At 47.5% G+C, this 19,563-nt stretch overlaps 1 protein-coding gene across 1 annotated transcript; it reads left to right on the forward strand.

The window, feature by feature from the left end:
* Nucleotides 1–1,634: 1,634 nt before the first annotated feature.
* On the forward strand, nucleotides 1,635–2,792 carry LOC119272410 (cytosolic sulfotransferase 5-like). The gene has a single exon (XM_037553903.1). It carries the CDS (start codon nucleotides 1,660–1,662, stop codon nucleotides 2,689–2,691), a length of 1,032 nt encoding a protein of 343 aa, XP_037409800.1. The 5' UTR covers nucleotides 1,635–1,659; the 3' UTR covers nucleotides 2,692–2,792.
* Nucleotides 2,793–19,563: the final 16,771 nt, after the last annotated feature.

Here is a 19,563-nt window from a genome sequence, read left to right on the forward strand (position 1 = left end):
TAAAACCTAATAATGGACTCAAAATTTACGAAGTGGATTTAGGCAGTGAAATTGAATTGTGGGCACATCTGAAAACTGAAAGAAGACCACAACCTGCTCGGCCGATGTGTGCTGGCTGATGGACCTCTCCTTTTTCCTTTTGTCCCTTTTCAATTAAACAGAAGACCACTACAAAATTAAACAGAAAAGATAAGAAAAAATAATTATTTCTCTCGGATCATAGAAATAAGAGAACTTAAATTAAGTGCTTTGGGTATTTCTTAAAACATAAAAGTTCAAACAAGTTCAATTTAATAAAAATGTGCTTGAATTTAAAACCTAACAATGGACTCAAAATTTACGAAGTGGATTTAGGCAGTGAAATTGAATTGTGGGCACATCTGGAAACTGAAAGAAGACCACAACCTGCCCGGCGATTCAAAATGCATTCCCAAGGAGTATAACATAAGTGTGGCATAACACATACTCTCCCTTCATTCCGGTTTGTTGAGCTTATCTCATTACGTTTTTTTTGTTTGTAGTCTTAATTTTTTTTTCTTTCCCTCATCTTCTTAGATTATGAGATGGATTAAAGTTCAGCATGCAAGGATAAAAAAAACCTGACCATGCTACATTTCTACTCATTCGGTGGTCATGACATGCATTCACTGCAATTAATGGAGATTAAAACATGATATGCATTTCTTATACAACTCGGCATGCGCCTCCCTACCTCCGAGGATGTTGTGATGCCGCGCCGATGAACGTTTTGATGGATACATTATCATTTTGTTGAGCCAATCTCCCCCATTCCGATTTGTTGAGCCAATCTCATTATTATTTTGTTTGTAAGTCCTATTTTTATATCTTTCTCTCATCTTATTAGATTATGACATGCATTAAATTATTGCATGCAAGAATTAAAAGAAAACTGACCATCCAACATTCCTACTTATTCGATGGTCATGACATGCATCCACCAATGTTAATGGCGATTAAAGCATGATATTAATTTCTTCTACACCTCGGCATGCGTCGCCCTGCCTCCGAAGATGTTGTTAGCGTTGATGGGCATTTTGATGGCCACATCGATTTTGCTTCCCGTTGCAACGCACGGGCATATGTGCTAGTAGTATACTCAAAAATCTTGTAGACTGCTTTACCAGTGGAATCTGGCATCATATTTATTGTTTTTAGAAGAGGTCTCTTGGCAGTAGGGGTGTAGAGTGGCGTCCGAACCCGTCCAGCTACGTATACAGCATAAAAGAAACTCAGTTGTAACTGGATTATACTGTGCTAGTTTAGCACCTTGGCCGGTTTTTGCTGGACACCGCCTTGCACCCCAACTTACCAGCAAGGTATTTATGCTAAGTCGCGAAACCTGAGATTATTGTATACTCAAAAATCTTGTATACTGCCTTAGATTAGCTTTGATAGTTGGCACGAATGGGAATAATGGTGGAAAATGGTAGAAGGAGGTGGTTGGATGATGAGGCATGCCAACACGGTAGGAGTCCCACCTATCAAAGTTGAGAGGGCCAATTTGATAAAAGAAAAGGTTGAGAGGGCCAGAGAGGGACACGATCTTTATAAGCAGAAAAGATCTGGGCATTCTCGTTGCAGAAAGTAGAGCGCTGTACAAACGGGCCTTCACGAATCACGAGATATCCAACAAATTTCATGGCGTCCTCTCCACAATACTCGTCCTCGGCGCCCAAAGCCGACGACGAGGCGGTGTCCCACGAAGAAATCTACGATCAGCTCCTACAGGTCGTGTCCACCTACCCGACGGCGCCCAGCGGCATCGGCCGCCCGTACACCCACCACCCGGACGGCTGGTACGCGTTCACGCCGGCCGTCGTGAACGCCATGGTCATCAAGCGGCACCTCAAGGCGCGCGACACCGACGTCTTCCTCGCCACCTTTCCCAAGTCCGGCACCACCTGGCTCAAGGCGCTCCTGTTCGCGACCCTCCGCCGCACCGCGGACGGGCCAGCACTCGCGCCGCTCGCAGCCCACAGCCCCCACCAGCTCATCCCTTTCCTGGAGGTCCAGGTCTTCAGCAACGGCCGGATCCCCGACCTGAGCTCCCTCCCTGCGCCGCGGGTCCTGATGACGCACATCCCGTCCCGGTCGCTGCCGGAGTCCGTCACCGCCTCCGGCTGCAAGGTGGTGTACCTATGCCGGGACCCCAAGGACTGCTTCGTGTCGCTCTGGCACTTCTGGAACCGGTTCACGCCGTCGCCGTGGGACCTCGGCGAGGCGTTCCAGCAGTTCTGCGACGGCGTCTCGCTGTTCGGGCCTTTCTGGGAGCACGTGCTGGGCTACTGGCGCTGGCACGTGGAGAGGCCGGAGCAGGTGCTCTTCCTGACCTACGAGGAGCTCGCCGCCGACACGGTCGGTCAGCTGAGGCGCCTCGCTGCGTTTGTCGGCTGCCCGTTCACGGCAGAGGAGCGGGAGGCCAGGGTAGACAGGGAGATCGTGGAGGCATGCGCCATGGAGAGCCTGGCGGGACTAGAGGTGAACCGGTCCGGGAAGACCGCCATGACCGAGACGTCAGTGGCGAACAACATATTCTTCCGGCGCGGCGTCGTTGGCGACTGGAAGAACCACCTGACGCCGGAGATGGCGAGAAGGATCGATGAGATCAGCGAGAGCAAGTTCAGAGGAGCGGCGTTGGCGTTGACACCGGCAACCGCAGAGCAGAACTAGTGGTTTCATGATGGCAGATGCTATATAAATAAGGACCACTTGCAGAACATTTCTATAAAATATTGTATTATTAATGTCAGGCATGATCATTTTTTTTAAACCTAAGAGCTTTTATTCAACAAAAGAACTCCTGACATCATCAATAGGCTGGTGAGCAGGAAGAAAGGTCTAGAGTCAGTCCAACTCTTGATCACCATCAGCGTGCAAGTATGTTTTGCATAAAGATGGACCGGTACATTGACTGCTCCGTTTACATGTTAAATATCAAAATAAGAAAAGAGATAGCTAGCTCTTCAATTTCTAGAAGTACTAGTGCCATCACAAAAAAACTGTTATGGCGAATTTTCCAGAGATTAACAATCTCCAAGCTGTCCGTCTTCATTATCACATACGAGAAACCGCACACATTTGCAAAGATAACACCATCACGAAGCGTCGGGCATGATCACTTGATCAGCAAACATAAGAGGGGAAATAATAAGTGTTACCATTCAGTAGTATACATGAACATCGTTATCACGTGGTGTCTCCACTACTGTGTCAATAGCTCACAACTTAGCAGCATTTTTTTGGACGTTGATAACGCCCATACGTGTGTTGGAAGCGACATCCTCCCACACGTCCTATAACATACAGACTATGCCACATCACCGCATGTATGCATGTGGAAATCTTTTTGAATTTCTAGTTTTTAAACAGTTTTATCTCTTTAATGAAAAATCCGATTGAAAATTCGTTTTCACCATTAAATCCATCGCGACGAGATCTTCGAAACTAGATCTCATATCAATATGTTTTGACGACTTAGAAGTTGCCATGTCTATTGCACATGAATTGCCATGGCGTTTACACTGAAGTTGCCATGATATGTTTCAGCTATTTTCTTCTACATTTAAAAATAAATTTTGACATATTATAAAACCGGGAATTAAGAAACTAGACTTGTCATGAACCATAAACTAAAATTTCCAAGATACATGTACTTAAAATTGCCATGGTTCATATAAAAAATAATTTTCGTGGTCAAAGTACTGAAATTGCCATGGTTCAAATACTAAAATCGACATGCTCTATAAGCTAAAATTGCCACATGGCAACTTTAGTGTAACAATATAGCAACTACAGTGTAAACATCATGACAAGTTTTGGCCAAAAAAATCGTTGAAACATATCAATGGGATCTAGTTTTGAAGATCTCGTCGAGACGATTAATGGTGAAAATGGATTTTAATTGGATTTTTAATTAGGAGATAAAACATTTTTAAGCCAAAAACCAAAAAGATTCCCACTAATGTCATCTGTTTTGATGTGGCAAAATGAATGGTATTGGAGGCGTTTGGGCCATGTTGCTTCGTGCCACACGTGTGGGCGTTGTCAGTGTCAAAACCGGCGGATCTCGGGTAGGGGGTCCCGAACTGTGCATCCAGGATCGATGGTAACAGGAGACGGGGGACACAATGTTTACCCAGGTTCGGGCCCTCTATGAAGGTAAAACCCTACGTCCTGCTTGATTGATATTGATGAATATGAGTGTTACAAGAGTGGATCTATCACGAGATCATAATGGCTAAACCCTAGAAGTCTAACCTATGGGGGTATGGTAATGAGTATGTATGGTGTCCTTTTCGGACTATCCCCTTCGGTTTATATAGACACCGAGGGGATTTAGGGTTTACATGGAGTCGGTTACATAAAAAGGAATCTTCGGTCGCCAAGCTTGCTTTCCACGCCAAGTAGAGTCCAATCCGGACACGGTGCAATCTTCGGCCTTTATGTCTTCACAGCCCATCAGTCCGACCCATAGATAACAGGCCGGACGCCCGAGGACCCCTTAGTCCAGAACTCCCTCAGTAGCCCTGAACCTGGCTTCAATGACGAGGAGTCCGGCGCGCAGATTCGTCTTTGGCATTGCAAGGCGGGTTCCCTCCTTCTGAACTCTAGAATAGTCTTCGGACGAAGTAAGTATATCCGGACCTGTGTATATAATGGCAGAGAATATAATACCCCACGAGCCCAACCTGTTGATAACTGTTCACGACATCATATCATGCCTGCCCGGTTGCTATTTCCAACCGATGGCTAGTGAGCCACCCCACGTCTCGGGTGCAGTTTTACTGGCACGCCTTGTCAAGGCAGAGATCGTGTTCCTTTATTTATGAGATTTTCATTAACATAGGCGTGGGTAACCCAACCGTCCGCTGGGTACAACTCCTTGGTAATAGGTAAGCTTAGAGACCCTGGGGGAGACGCCCAATACTTGGGGCCTTTATATAGAGACCCAATCTCGTTTTCTTCCTTTGCGCTTGCTTCTTCCTCAACCCCAGCCACCCCAAGTTCCAACCTTTGGGTTCCAATCACCACCAGCCCCAGTCATGTACGGATCCAACCATCAGGGCCAGTGGGTGGCTTCTTCTGTCACAGAGGAGGATATTGCGAAGCTCCGCACAGCGAGGTATCTGACCTCGGAAATCTTTCATCGGCTCCCGGCACAAGGACAAGTCATACCGACCCCCAGATCTGGTGAGAGGGTAGTATTTGTATCCCACTTCCTTCATGGGCTAGGGTTCGCGCTTAACCCCTTTGTCTGGGGGCTCATGTTCTACTATGGACTGGATTTTCATGATCTGGCCCCGGACTCTATTCTACTCATCTCGACATTTATCGTCACGTGTGAGGCCTGACTCCGGACTCCTTCGCACTTTGGTTTGTGTCTCAAGACCTTTGGTGTGAGGTCGCAGGTGACAGAGGAGGAGCAGGCAGAGTGCGGCAGCGTCATAATAGGCAAGCTGGTCGGCGTGGATTGGCCCGAAAGATCTTTCGCCAAATCTCCCGACCTGGCAGCAGGGGTGGTTTTATATCAACGAGCCGCGGTCCTCCAATTCAGCTTGCTTCATGGGTCAATAAGGGATTGGACTGGGGATCCATCAACGAAGTGCAGACTCTACAAAGCCGCATCTGATGCCTTACCGAGAAGGGCATCGATCTTGTGAGCGCCGTTCAAATAATGCTAGTCCACCGGATCCTACCGTGTCAGCAGCGGCCTCTTCGTATGTGGGAGTTTAACCCAGAAGGGCGGCGGACCCTACAGCACTTCTTCGGCACTACGCACGAAGGAATGTGGAAATTGTATTTTGGGGAACGAGGGCAATGGCTGGACACTACCGAAGATGTTGGCCTTGACTGCAATCATCCGGCTACTTCGGTAAGTACTTGAGCACCTTTCATTCAAGCATCTTTTAACGAGATATTGAACAACCCGTCCCTGCTCAGGACTGGATAAAGAAGGCGGTGCTAATCTGGTGTCTGGCACCTCTTCCCGAAGGCCCTGCGACCGACCTGCTGACGAGAATGCTGATTCCAACACCGTACCAGGTGGCTGCGTCCGGGGAAACCGAAGTCCTTCTGCCCAAGGGCAAGAGTGCGGAGGGAGTCTTCCAGGGCAAGAAGAGGGTCGCCTCCGAAGATCAGGAGGGGAAGCCTTCCAAGAGAGGCAAGACGTCGTCGTCGAGCAGCTTGGGCCAGGCGAGCGAGGCTGCCGTAGAGTTTGATGATGAGGAAGAACCTCGAGGCAGACCGTAAGTGAGGCTGGGGTACTTTAAGCGCACCTCATTCTTTTTTTAGTGAATTAATCCTCCGATATATGTTCGTCCATGTAGGTTAACGCCTGGTGCTTCTCAATCGTCCTCCTCCTCGGGAGATCTTCTTCCAGAGATGATGGAGAGCGACACGCCTCCTCTGGCCCCGTCGCCCAACAGAGAAGATGATACCGAGGTATCGTCTCGAAGGGCACCCAAAGGTGGTGCCTCTGTCACCCGAGGTTCCGAGATCGAGACCGGCGTCCCCGAACCATCTGGTTTACAGCCGGAGACGGTTCTGGAGGCAAGCGAGCGGGTTCCTTCACTAGAATGCCGTACTCCGGCGATGGTTTCCGAAGACCCAAGAGCGCCAGAAATGCTGACGGACATGCTACGACGAGTGTCTATTTCAGAAGAGCACCGTTCCTTGATGGTTACGGTGGTCGAAAGGGTTCTATCCGCGACGAGTGGACTGAACGAGGCCTTCACGAGCCTTCTAAGAGGTTTTGAGGTTTGTTATGTAGCTTTGTCAATTGAATTTCATTGACAGAATGCACCTGTTGTATATGCAGTAGCCCGTGAGACTCGGGTTGTCTTCCGAAGGGAGCGATCGGAGGATCAAAGAGATATGTTGATACGTCTCCAACGTATCTATAATTTTTTATTGCTCCATGCTATATTATCTACTGTTTTGGGCAATATTGGGCTTTATTTTCTACTTTTATATTATTTTTGGGACTAACCTATTAACCGGAGGCCCAGACCAGATTTGCTGTTTTATGCCTATTTCAGTGTTTCGAAGAAAAGGAATATTAAACGGAGTCGAAACGGAACGAAATCAACTGGAGAAGTTATTTTTGGAAGGAAACCTACCGGATAGACTTGGACCCTACGTTAGAAGATGAAGGAGGAGCTCATGAGGTTAGGGGCGCGCCCCCCTGCCTCGTGCCCCCCCCCTTCGGTCCACCAACGTACTCCTTTCACCCATATATACCCACGTATTCTAAAACTTCCAAAACGGAGATTAGATCGGGAGTTCCGCTGCCTGAAGCCTCAGTAGCCACCAAAAACCAATCTAGACCCGTTTCGGCACCCTGCCGGAGGGGGCAATCCTTCTCCGGTGGCCATCTACATCATCCCGGTGCTCTCCATGACAAGGAGGGAGTATTTCTCCCTCGGGGCTGAGGGTATGTACCAGTAGCTATGTGTTTGATCTCTCTCTCGTGTTCTTGAGATGGTACGATCTTGATGTATCGCGAGCTTTGCTATTATATTTGGATCCTATGATGTTTCTTCCCCCCTCTACTCTCTTGTAATGAATTGAGTTTCCCCTTTGAAGTTATCTTATCGGATTGAGTCTTTAAATTTTTGAGAACACTTGATGTATGTCTTGCTGTGGATATCTGTGGTGACAATGGGATATCACGTGATTCACTTGATGTATGTTTTGGTGATCAACTTGCGGGTTCCGCCCATGAACCTATGCATAGGGGTTGGCACACGTTTTCGTCGTGATTCTCCGGTAGAACTTTGGGGCACTCTTTGAGGTTCTATGTGTTGGTTGAATAGATGAATCTGAGATTGTGTGATGCATATCGTATAATCATACCCACGGATACTTGAGGTGACATTGGAGTATCTAGGTGACATTAGGGTTTTAGTTGATTTGTGTCTTAAGGTGTTATCCTAGTACGAACTCTAGGGCTGTTTGTGACACTTATAGGAATAGCCCAACGGATTGATTGGAAAGAATAACTTTGAGGTGGTTTCGTACCCTACCATAATCTCTTCGTTCGTTCTTCGCTATTAGTGACTTTGGAGTGACTCTTTGTTGCATGTTGAGGGATAGTTATGTGATCCAATTATGTTAGTATTGTTGAGGGAACTTGCACTAGTGAAAGTATGAACCCTAGACCTTATTTCCTATCATTGCAATATTGTTTACGCTCACTTTTATCATTAGTTACCTTGCTGTTTTTATAATTTCAGATTACAAATACCTTTATCTACTATCCATATACCACTTGTATCACCATCTCTTCGCCGAACTAGTGCGCCTATACAATTTACCATTGTATTGGGTGTGTTGGGGACACAAGAGACTCTTTGTTATTTGGTTGCAAGGTTGCTTGAGAGAGACCATCTTCGTCCTACGCCTCCTACGGATTGATAAACCTTAGGTCATCCACTTGAGGAAATTTTGCTACTGTCCTACAAACCTCTGCACTTGGAGGCCCGACAACGTCTACAAGAAGAAGGTTGTGTAGTAGACATCAAGCTCTTTTCTGGCGCCGTTGCCGGGGAGGTGAGTGCTTGAAGGTATATCTTTAGATCTTGCAATAAAGTCTTTTAGTTTCTTGTTTTATCACTAGTTTAGTTTATAAAAGAAAACTATAAAAAAATGGAATTTAGTTTGTCTCATACGCTTCACCTTTTTAATATCTTTTGTGAGTATCATGGAAAGGATAATTGTGCTCAAGTGCTAGAAGAAGAAATATTCTATATCTATATAGCTAGCCCCCATTAACCTATTTCTCTCAGCATGCAAGCATGACACCTCATCAAGCAACATGCATTAGAAAAGACCCACTTCAACATTCAATGAGTCATAGGAAAAGATTCACTTCAACATGCAAACATGCATGATATATTTAATAAATATTTTACAAAAATACAATAATCAAACACAAATAACAATATGTATTTTTAGTTTTAGCTCACATATTATTTCTCCAAATATTCTTATTTCCATAAAATTATTAATATCTTAGAAATATATTGCAAAATATTCCCACAACAACGTGCGGGGCATCGTCTAGTCTATAAAATGTTTGGCACTAAATATTTGAATGATGGGCATGATTGCAATGTTCTTAGTATCAATTCCTTGAATATCTATGATGCTAATGATATGCAAAGCCACAAGCTTGGGGAAGCTATGTTTGATGAAGATGATATTTTTTGTCCCCCAAGTTTTGATGAGCAAATTTATTATGATGAAAGCATGCCTCCTATTTATGATGATTATTGTGATGACACGTATGCTTTAAAGAATAATAATAACCATGAAACTTGTCATCTTGATCTTAATTTCAAATCACATGATAGTTATTTTGTTGAGTTTGCTCCCACTATTATTCATGAGAAGAATTTTGCTTGTGTGGAGAGTAGTAAAATTTCTATGCTTGTAGATCATGAAAAGAATGCTTTAGGTGCTGGTTATATTGTCGAATTCATTCATAATGCTACTGAAAATTATTATGAGGGAGGAACATATGCTTGTAGAAATTGCAATAATACCAAGTTTCCTCTCTACGTGCTTAAAATTTTGAAGTTATGCTTGTTTTGCTCTCCTATGCTAGTTGATTATTGTTCCCATAAATTGTTTGCTCACAAAATCCCTATGCATAGGAAGAGGGGTAGACTTAAATGTGCTAGTCATATTCTTCATCATGCTCTCTTTATGTTTCAATTCTTATCCTTTATGTGAGCATCATTGAAATCATCATGCCTAGCTAGGGGCGTTAAACGATAGCGCTTGTTGGGAGGCAACCCAATTTTATTTTTGTTCCTGTTTAGTAATAAATAATTCATCTATCCTCTGTTTAGATGTGGTTTTATGTGTTTAATTAGTGTTTGTGCCAAGTAGACCTTTGGGAAGACTTGGGGAAAGTCTTGTTGATCATGCTGTCAAAAACAGAAACTTTAGTGCCCACGAGAATTGCTTCCATTTTTATTTGGAGAGTTCTATTTAGTTAATTCTTTTTGCAGATGATTAATAGATAAATTACTCAGGTCCAGAAATTTATTTTAGAATTTTATGAGTTACATAAGTATACGTTTGATCCAGATTACTACAGACTATTCTGTTTTTGACAGATTCTGTTTTCGATGTGTTGTTTGCTTATTTTGATGAATCTATGGCTAGTAAAATAGTTTATAAACCATAGAGAAGTTGGAATACAGTAGTTTTAACACCAATATAAATAAAGAATGAGTTCATTACAGTACCTTGAAGTGGTCTTTTGTTTTCTTATACTAACGGAGCTTACGAGTTTTCTGTTAAGTTTTGTGTTGTGAAGTTTTCAAGTTTTGGGTAAGGAATCGATGGACTATGGAATAAGGAGTGGCAAGAGCCTAAGATTGGGGGTGCCCAAGGCACCCCAAGGTAATATTTAAGGACAACCAAGAGCCTAAGCTTGGGTATGCCCTGGAAGGCATCCCCTCATTCGTCTTCGTTCATCAGTAACTTTACTTGGAGCTATATTTTTATTCGCCACATGATATGTGTTTTGCTTGGTGTCGGTGTCAAAACCGGCGGATCTCGAGTAGGGGGTCCCGAACTGTGCATCTAGGCCAGATGGTAACAGGAGGCAGGGGACACGATGTTTTACCCAGGTTCGAGCCCTCTTGATGGAGGTAAAACCCTACGTCCTGCTTGATTAATATTGATGATATGGGTAGTACAAGACTAGATCTACCACGAGATCAGAGAGGCTAAACCCTAGAAGCTAGCCTATGGTATGATTGTATGTTCGTCCTATGGACTAAAACCCTCCGGATTATATAGACACCGGAGAGGGCTAGGGTTACACAAAGTCGGTTACAATGGGAGGAGATCTACATATCCATATTGCCAAGCTTGCCTTCCACGCCAAGGAAAGTCCCATCCGGACACGGGACGAAGTCTTCAATCTTGTATCTTCATAGTCCAACAGTCCGGCCAAAGGTTATAGTCTGGCTATCCGGACACCCCCTAATCTAGGACTCCCTCAGTAGCCCCCGAACCAGGCTTCAATGACGATGAGTCTGGCACGCAGATTGTCTTCGGCATTGCAAGGCGGGTTCCTCTCCAAAAATCCGTCTACCTGTTTGAAATAGTATCCGGCTTCTTGTGAATGTTGTGCTCCTTGGCTTGTATGCCCAATAATGGCCACTTTCCACGTGTCGAGCGAATGTGAAAAGCCAGGGGTTTTTTACATTTACCCCCTAGCTGTGTGAATGAGCTGCCTATTAAAAGGACGAGGATTCATATCCAAGTCACACCATCCTCCCTTGGCGAGCCTTCATCGGAGCGCATCCGACAGAGATCCATTCCATCATGGCCGGTCGACGCTCCTCCTCTCGCTCCCCTAGCCCCAGGCCTGGAGATTGGAAGAGATGTTCCGTCCCGCACAGCAAATTGGTGGTGCTTCAGACCAAAGGATTTCTCCCCCCAGCATACATGGTCCCGGTTCGAGCTGGGCTCGCCACCTATAATGGCGGAGAGCAAGCGGAGAGCTTTCCCAATCCCTCCAAGGGAGAGCGGGTATGCCTTGTCCCTCATTTGGTAAGAGGGCTCGGATTTCCAATTCGTCCGTTTCTCAGGGGGCTCCTAGAGTTCTACGGCCTCCAGTTGCACAACCTTACGCCTGCCTCCATATTGCATATCGCGGGATTCGTAGCCCTTTGCGAGCTGTTTTTGGGCTGTGAGGCTCATTTCGTGTTGTGGAAAAAGTTGTTCTGCCCTGTGCCCCGTTCTCAGAAGGGGTCAACATATCAGGTGGGCGGAGCCGAAGTGTGGCGTATCGCCGGGACCGGATATCTATCCGGAACCCCAAAGAAGACGTCTGAAGACTGGCCTTCAGAATGGTTTTATATAGAAGACGTCCCTCTCCCGGATCCTATTCGAATCGGCCTTCCTGAGTTCGACAACGCTCCTTTGAAGAAGCGACGGAGCTGGCGTCCATGGAGCTCCCTGGATGAAGATGACAGGGACGTTCTTTACCTGATGAGCCGGATAAGTTTGTTAGCTCGATCCGGATTGATCATGATCGAGGTCATGGCCACATGTATTATGCGGGGGGTGTAGCTGCTTCAGTATAGAGGCCACCCCATGTGGGATTTCAACGGGGAGGATGACGCCACCCGCAATGGCCGTAAAGGGCCGGGATCGGTTGCTGATCTAATGAAGATCTTATCCACTTTGTACAAGGGAGAAGAGGAGGAATTCCTCTGCGTCAACCCGCAGGGCGGATTTTCTATGTACAATCCTCCGAGCTGGGTAAGCAGAAACTTTTTCTCGCCCATCCTTTTCATATTCCCATAGTTAAGTATTCAGTCTAGCGATTTCAACGCAGCAGCTGCGCCAGGCTGTAAGGGAGATAAACAACCCCCCTCCCCAACCCGAGGACCCGGAACGGTCCCTTGACCCGGCCTCCCAGGAGGATCCAGACATATCTGTGGAGCTGATCAATGGGGTATTTTACCAATTGAGCAATGACAACGCTCTGGTGGCCATTACGGCCGATTACCCTGGGCTACTTCCAGCCTCACAGGTAACTGAGACCGAAGTCCCAGCACTTTGAAAAAGGATCCGTCCTTGCGTGTTTTTGATTACCGTATAACAACCGTGTTTTGCAGGGAGGTCCTCGAGGCGGAAGGCCGAGCCTGCAGCGACTAGCCAACAAGGGGCCGCGAGGCCAGGCAGGCTAAAAAGACTCGCAGTCCGGATTGAGACACCGGCGCAGCGGTACAGCGTGCCGTCTTTGTTCCAAGACATTATTCTCAGAGGCATATTAACGCCCATGCCTTCTTTTTAGGAAAAAGAGCGCTCGCCGGACTATACCCGGAGAGGCTACTAATCGCACCTCCACCAGCCAGGCTCCAAGGCCGGATTCGGAGGCGGGAACGAATACGAGGCGTGCGTCGGGCGCTCCTCCGACGGAGGATGCGGATAAACTGTCCGCCACCAATTCCGAGGTGGAAAGTGCCATGAACCACAGGCATCGCCGGACTGTTCTTCGTGACGCTTGTTTCTCCCAAGAGGCATTGGATGCCTTCAACTCGGGAGATGCGTACCTCTGTGCCGCTCAAAATGGTCTAGCCAGAGCCACGGAGCAGTATGTAAAAGACATACGGGTGAGAAATTTTGGTGGTTATATATATCAGTAGCCCCTAAGACTTGAAACAGTTAGAATAACTGATTTAAGAATCATTTGTTATGCAGGTTCTTACATAAAAGAATACCCAACTGTCCTAGGAGCTGGAAGAGTGCAAAGCCCAACTTCAGGTCATACTGGCTGCAGCAGGGGAGCCCAAAGAGACCCCCTCTGGTAATATATCCTTCGAATGATAAGTATCATATAGAGTGCGGCGTATATGCAGATCTGATGATAGAATTGCAGATGACGCTGGAGTAAATTCGGATAAGCAACAGCTCCTACGCCAACTGAAGGCCGGTGAGAGCATGCTTACGAGGGTGAGGCAGGAGAAGAATGATCTCCTAGATGCCAACACCAAGCTGGGCGTGGAACTAAAGGATGTTCGTGCCCAACTGTCGGACTCCGTTAAGGAGAATCGACGGCTTCGACGCGGCATATTTAGTAAGTGCTTGAACGAACTTTGAAGAAGAGTTCGGCAAGGAAGTTGGCTAACAGAGTTATGTCTGTAGGTATGCTAACAGGTCGTCCTACAGAGGAAATGCCCGATTCTACGGGTGACCTTCTTCCCGAGCTCTCGCAACTGCACGAACAAGTTCGGCAGGTGATGCAAGGCGTCGCCCAGGCCTTGTGGCCATCCGTCTCCATGCCCGAAGGCCTTGGAGAGCTTGCAGAGAAGCTAAAGGGAGCACGGCGGCGCTTCCGATTATGGAAGAGATCGGCCTGCCGTCAGGGCGCCAGGGAAGCCTGGGCCAGGGTGAAGACGCGGTACACGAAGGCTGACCCAAACCACATGGCCGAGGTCGGACCTGTGGGGCCTGATGGGAAGGAGATCCCTGTGAGCTTAGTGTACGGCCAAGTAGAATTGGCCGCAAAGTATTCCCAACAGGACTATAGACTAGATAGCCTATTGGATGGTATTGAAGAGGAATTCAACCAGTCAAATTGACTATGTAATTGACATGTATAATGCCTTCTAGCCGGATTGTAGATTGTTTGTCATGGCGGGCCTTTTCGCTTCCACCTCGGGACCTGACCGTCCGGAGTGTATCCGAATACCCCCTCGGTTATGTAAGAACCGGGGCATGCGTGGAGACCAGGCGTAGGGGTCATTAGTGCTTGAACAGACAAGTGCCCAACTAGTTATGTTATATTACATGGTTAGTAAGAAACATCTTCCAGGGAGAATAGTTCCGTTAGGGGTTCCTTTCCCTGGGAGGCATGCCCTAAAGTGCATGTCCGGACTGCGAGAAGAGACGCAGAAAAATATCTGGGGGCGCATAAGTAAATAAAAAATCATCTTTAGTGCACCGACCAAATATTCCCTTAAGAACGCTAGCTTTCGGCTTCACCCAGTCTGAGGTACACATCTGGCTGACCCGGCAGTAACAATCGCAGAGGTGCTCCCCTTATGCCCTAGCTGAATTAACGGGAACGTAGGGCATAAATACAAGAGCCAGGCAACCAAGCTTGGCCAAAACTTAAGTCATATCGATGCATATAATGGTGAATAAAGGATACATGCGGAAGGATAACACATGTGTTAGGCATAAAGCCCGTATGAATAAGCTTCTGTTAAAGAAGCCCCCAGGTATAATGAGCGCGGATAGCGCGCCAGTTGCATGCAAACAAGGCACGAATGGGCCCCTAAAGGCTGTGAGAGAAAAGAAAAGGAGAAGGAGAAAAATGTAAGACATATAGTGTATAAAAAATGGACTGAGGAAGGAGAGGAACACAGAGTCCGGTGTTAGGCGTAGAATCTTTGGAGTTGGGCTGCGTTCCATGGGTTCGGCTCGAGTCGATTATTCGATGCATCCCGCAGACGGTACGCTCCACCAGTCAGGACTTGGTCAATGATGAAGGGACCTTCCCATTTGGGCTTGAGTTTGTCCTTTTTCTTATCCGGCAGGCGTAGAACTAACTCGCCAACATTGTAAGTTTTGGCCCGTACTTCTCTGCTTTGGTATCTTCGAGCCTGCTGCTGATAGAATGCGGAACGGGCTTTTGCCACGTCACGCTCCTCCTCCAAGGCGTCCAAACTGTCCTGCCGATCGAGCTCGGCTTCTCTTTCTTCGTACATGCGCACTCAAGGTGAGTCATGAATGACGTCGCAGGGCAGAACCGCCTCTGCGCCGTATACCATAAGGAATGGTGTGTATCCGGTAGTGTGATTCGGTGTAGTCCGCAGCCCCCAGAGTACGAAGTCGAGCTCCTCTACCCAGTGTGTGTTAGATTCCTTGAGGGACCGCACTAATCTGGGTTTGATGCCGCTCATGATAAGACCATTTGCTCACTCGACCGGACCGTTAGTTTGTGGGTGATAGACTGAAGCATAATCAAGCTTGATGCCCATGTTTTTGCACCAGAGTTTTACCTCATCGGCCGTAAAGTTCGTGCCGTTATCAGTGATGATGTTGTGGGGGACGCCGTAACGGTGTACGACCTCGGATATGAAGTCTATCACCGGTCTGGATTCGGCCGTCTTAACAGGCTTGGCTTCTATCCATTTGGTGAACTTATCCACCATGACCAGTAAGTATATTTGCTTGTGGGTTTCTCCTTTAAGGGGTCCAACCATGTCAAGCTCCCAGACCGCGAAGGGCCAGGTGATGGGGATGGTTTGGAGGGCGGTGGGTGGCATATGGCTTTGGTTAGCAAAAAGCTGGCAACCAACGCATCGTTGGACTAAGTCCTGAGCGTCTGCCCGGGCCGTCGGCCAATAGAAGCCTGTACGAAAGGCCTTGCTTACAAGGGTCGGGCTGCCGCGTGGTGACCGCCGAGTCCGGCATGAATTTCAGCCAGAACATTCCACCCTTCCTCTTCGGAGATACACCTTTGAAGGACTCCGGTGGTGCTTTTCTTATAAAGCTCTCCCTCATGGACTTTATAGGCTTTAGATCGCCGCACTATGCAGCGTGCCTCGTTTTGGTCCGCGGGAAGTTCCTGCTTAGTTAGGTAGGCTAGGAATGGTTCTGTCCATGGGGCTATGACTGCCATTATTACGTGGGCTGAAGGTGATATTTTGTTGGCAGAGCCTCCAATTATGTCAGAATGTTTGGTGTCGGGCAGTGCGGTTGGGTCCGGTTTGTTATTTCTGGGTTCCCCTTCCCATACTACGGATGGCTTGAACAACCTTTCCAAGAAGATGTTGGGAGGGACGGCATCGCGTTTTGCGCCGATGTATGCCAGGACGTCTGCTGCCTGATTGTTTTCCCGGGCTATATGATGAAATTCGAGCCCCTCGAACCGAGCTGACATTTTTAGGACGGCATTGCGATAAGCTGCCATTTTCAGATCCTTGGCATCAAAGTCTCCATTTATTTGGGATACCGCGAGGTTCGAGTCCCCACGCACCTCTAGGCATTGAATGCCCATGGATACTGCCATCCAGAGACCATGTAGAAGGGCTTCATATTCGACTGCGTTGTTGGAGTCCGTATACATTATCTGGAGTACGTATTGAACTGTATCTCCTGTTGGGGACGTCAAACGACGCCAGCCCCCAGACCAGCCAACATTTTGGAGCCGTCGAAGTGCATGATCCAGTTAGAATATGTGTCGTACTCTTTAGGGAGTTCGGCTTCCGTCCATTCGGCGACGAAGTCGGCCAAAACTTGCGACTTAATAGCTCGCCGTGGCTTGTAGGTTATGTCGAACGAGAGGAGTTCAATGGCCCATTTGGCAATCCGGTCTGTTGCATCGCGGTTGTTTATAATATCGTTAAGTGGTACTTCCGAGGCTACCATTATCGAACACTCTTTAAAGTAGTGTCGCAGCTTCCAGGACGCCATAAATACCATGTACACTATCTTTTGATAATGCGGGTACCGTGACTTGCATGGAGTAAGGACAGTGGACACAAAACCGGGGGAATTTGTGTCCATCCGTTTCTCATTCGACGACGAGCACTGCACTTACGACTTGATGAGTTGCCGCAATGTATAATATAATTGGTTCGCCAATGTTTGGCGCGGCCAGGACTGGGTTTGTTGCCAATATGGCTTTTATTTCGTCGAGTCCGGCCGTGGCGGCATCCGTCCACTCGAAGTGTTCGGTGCGCCGGAGGAGGCGATAAAGGGGTAATGCCTTTTCTCCCAAGCGGGAGATAAAGCAGCTTAGAGCCGCCACACATCCGGTCAATTTTTGTATTTGTTTGAGGTCCTTTGGGATGTCCAGTTGTGACAGAGCTCGGATCTTGGCTAGATTTGCTTTAATTCCTCTACCGGATACAATGAAGCCCAAGAGCTTTCCGGCTGGTACGCCGAAAACGCATTTTTCCGGGTTGAGCTTGATGTCGTATGTTCGGAGGTTATCGAATGTGAGCCTCAAGTCGTCTACTAGAGATTCGACATGCTTGGTTTTGACGACCACGTCATCTATGTATGCATCCACTGTTTTGCCGATCTGGTTTGCCAGACATGTCTGAATCATGCGCTCATATGTTGCGCTGGCGTTTTTGAGCCCAAAGGGCATTGTGTTGAAGCAGAATGGGTTGTATGGTGTGATGAATGTCGTTGCGGCTTGGTCTGGCTCTGCCATCTTAATTTGATGGTAGCTGGAGTATGTGTCGAGGAAACACAATGAATCGTGTCCTGCGGTAGCGTCGATGATTTGATCGATGCGGGGGAGGGGGAAGGGATCCTTTGGGCAGGCCTTGTTGAGGTCCTTAAAATCAACGCACAAGCGCCAGGATTTGTCCTTCTTTGGTACCATCACCAGGTTTGCTAGCCAGTCCGGATGTTTTATGTCTCTGATGAATCCAGCCTCCAATAGCTTGGCTAGTTCTTCTCCCATGGCTTGTCTCTTAGGTATGGAGAAACGCCGAAGAGCCTGCTTGACTGGCTTGAATCCTTTTAGGATATTTAGGCTGTGCTCGGCCAGCCTGCGTGGGATTCCTGGCATGTCTGAAGGGTGCCAGGCAAAAATGTCCCAGTTCTCGCGTAGAAACTCTCGTAGTGCGGCGTCGACATCAGGGTTTAATTGTACCCCGATGGAAGCTGTTTTTGTAGGGTCCATTGGATGGACTTGGACTTTGACTATTTCGTCCACCGGTTTAAAGGAGGTGGACTTGGATCTTTTATCGAGTATCACGTCGTCCCTGTTTACCGTGGAGCGCAGTGCAGTCAGTTCCTCGGCCGCTAGGGCTTCGGATAGTGCCTCGAGGGCCAGTGCGGCTGTCTTATTTTCGGCGCGGAGTGCTATGTCCAGATCACTAGCAAGAGTGATGATTCCGTTGGGCCCGGGCATTTTAAGCTTCATGTACCCGTAATGGGGTATGGCTTGGAAGATTGTAAACGCCTCCCGCCCTAATAAAGCGTGGTATCCGCTACTGAACGGGGCCACTTGGAACGTGACCTCTTCGGACCTGTAATTATCCGGCGTGCCGAACACCACATCTAGTGTGATTTTTCCTGTACAATGCGCTTCCCAGCTGGGGATTATTCCTCTAAATGTTGTGCTGCTTCGCTCGATGTGGTTCCAGTCTATTTCCATTTTTCGAAGGGTTTCCTCATAAATGAGGTTCAATCCGCTGCCACCGTCCATGAGTACCTTGGTGAGTCGAAAGCCGTCCACTATTGGACTGAGGACCAATGCGGCTGGTGCTCGGGCTACTCGGAATTTAGGTTCGTCACTGGCATTAAAATTAATAGCCGTGTCACTCCATGGGTTTATTGTTGCCACGTGGTAGACTTCGGCAAGGCTGCGGAGTGTTCGTTTTCGCATATTATTTGACGCGAAAGTCTCAAAGACTGTTAATACCGTACTGGTATCCCTGGGCTGGTGCTCTGTGGCTTCTGGGGTTGGAAGATCTTCGCCACTTTTGGCCACCTGCCGGAGTATCCAACATGCTCTAAGGCTATGAGTTGGTGTGGCGCCCTCTGCACTGTGAATTTTACAGGGTCCATTGTGCCATCCCTCCAGTACGGTTCCATGCCCTGTAGAGGGTTTTTGCCTTTTGGTGTTGGGTGTGTGGCGATAATGCACCCTTTTATTTCGGACTGGGTTTGTATTTAGTGCCGGATTATCCCAAAAAATTATTTTGGTTTTCCAGGCTTTTCCATCGCACAGTACTTTCGTACTATGGATGCAAAGTCGACAAAGCGTGTAATTTCGCGGCGACTTATGGCGTTGAGGAGTCCCTTGTCCGTATTGCAGAAGAATGAAATTGCGTCTTCCTCTCGGCAATCCTTTATCCTGTTAATGACTAGGAGGAATCTGGCCCAGTAATGGTGTACTGTTTCTTCAGGCTCTTGCCTAATTTGGGATAGATCGCTTATGTTTGGGTGGGTGGGTGGAATTGAAACTGAAACCTCACCCAATCTGAGACTCAAGGGCCAAGGAGTTTCCGAACTCGGAAGTTTGGATTCTTGGATACT

The sequence above is a fragment of the Triticum dicoccoides genome, chromosome 3A (assembly GCF_002162155.2).
Source record: "Triticum dicoccoides isolate Atlit2015 ecotype Zavitan chromosome 3A, WEW_v2.0, whole genome shotgun sequence".
NCBI lineage: Eukaryota > Viridiplantae > Streptophyta > Magnoliopsida > Poales > Poaceae > Triticum > Triticum dicoccoides.

Excerpts from the sequence above, each read along its gene's own strand:
- LOC119272410 (XM_037553903.1), top strand. The coding sequence starts at position 1,660 with ATGGCGTCCTCTCCACAATACTCGTCCTCGGCGCCCAAAGCCGACGAC.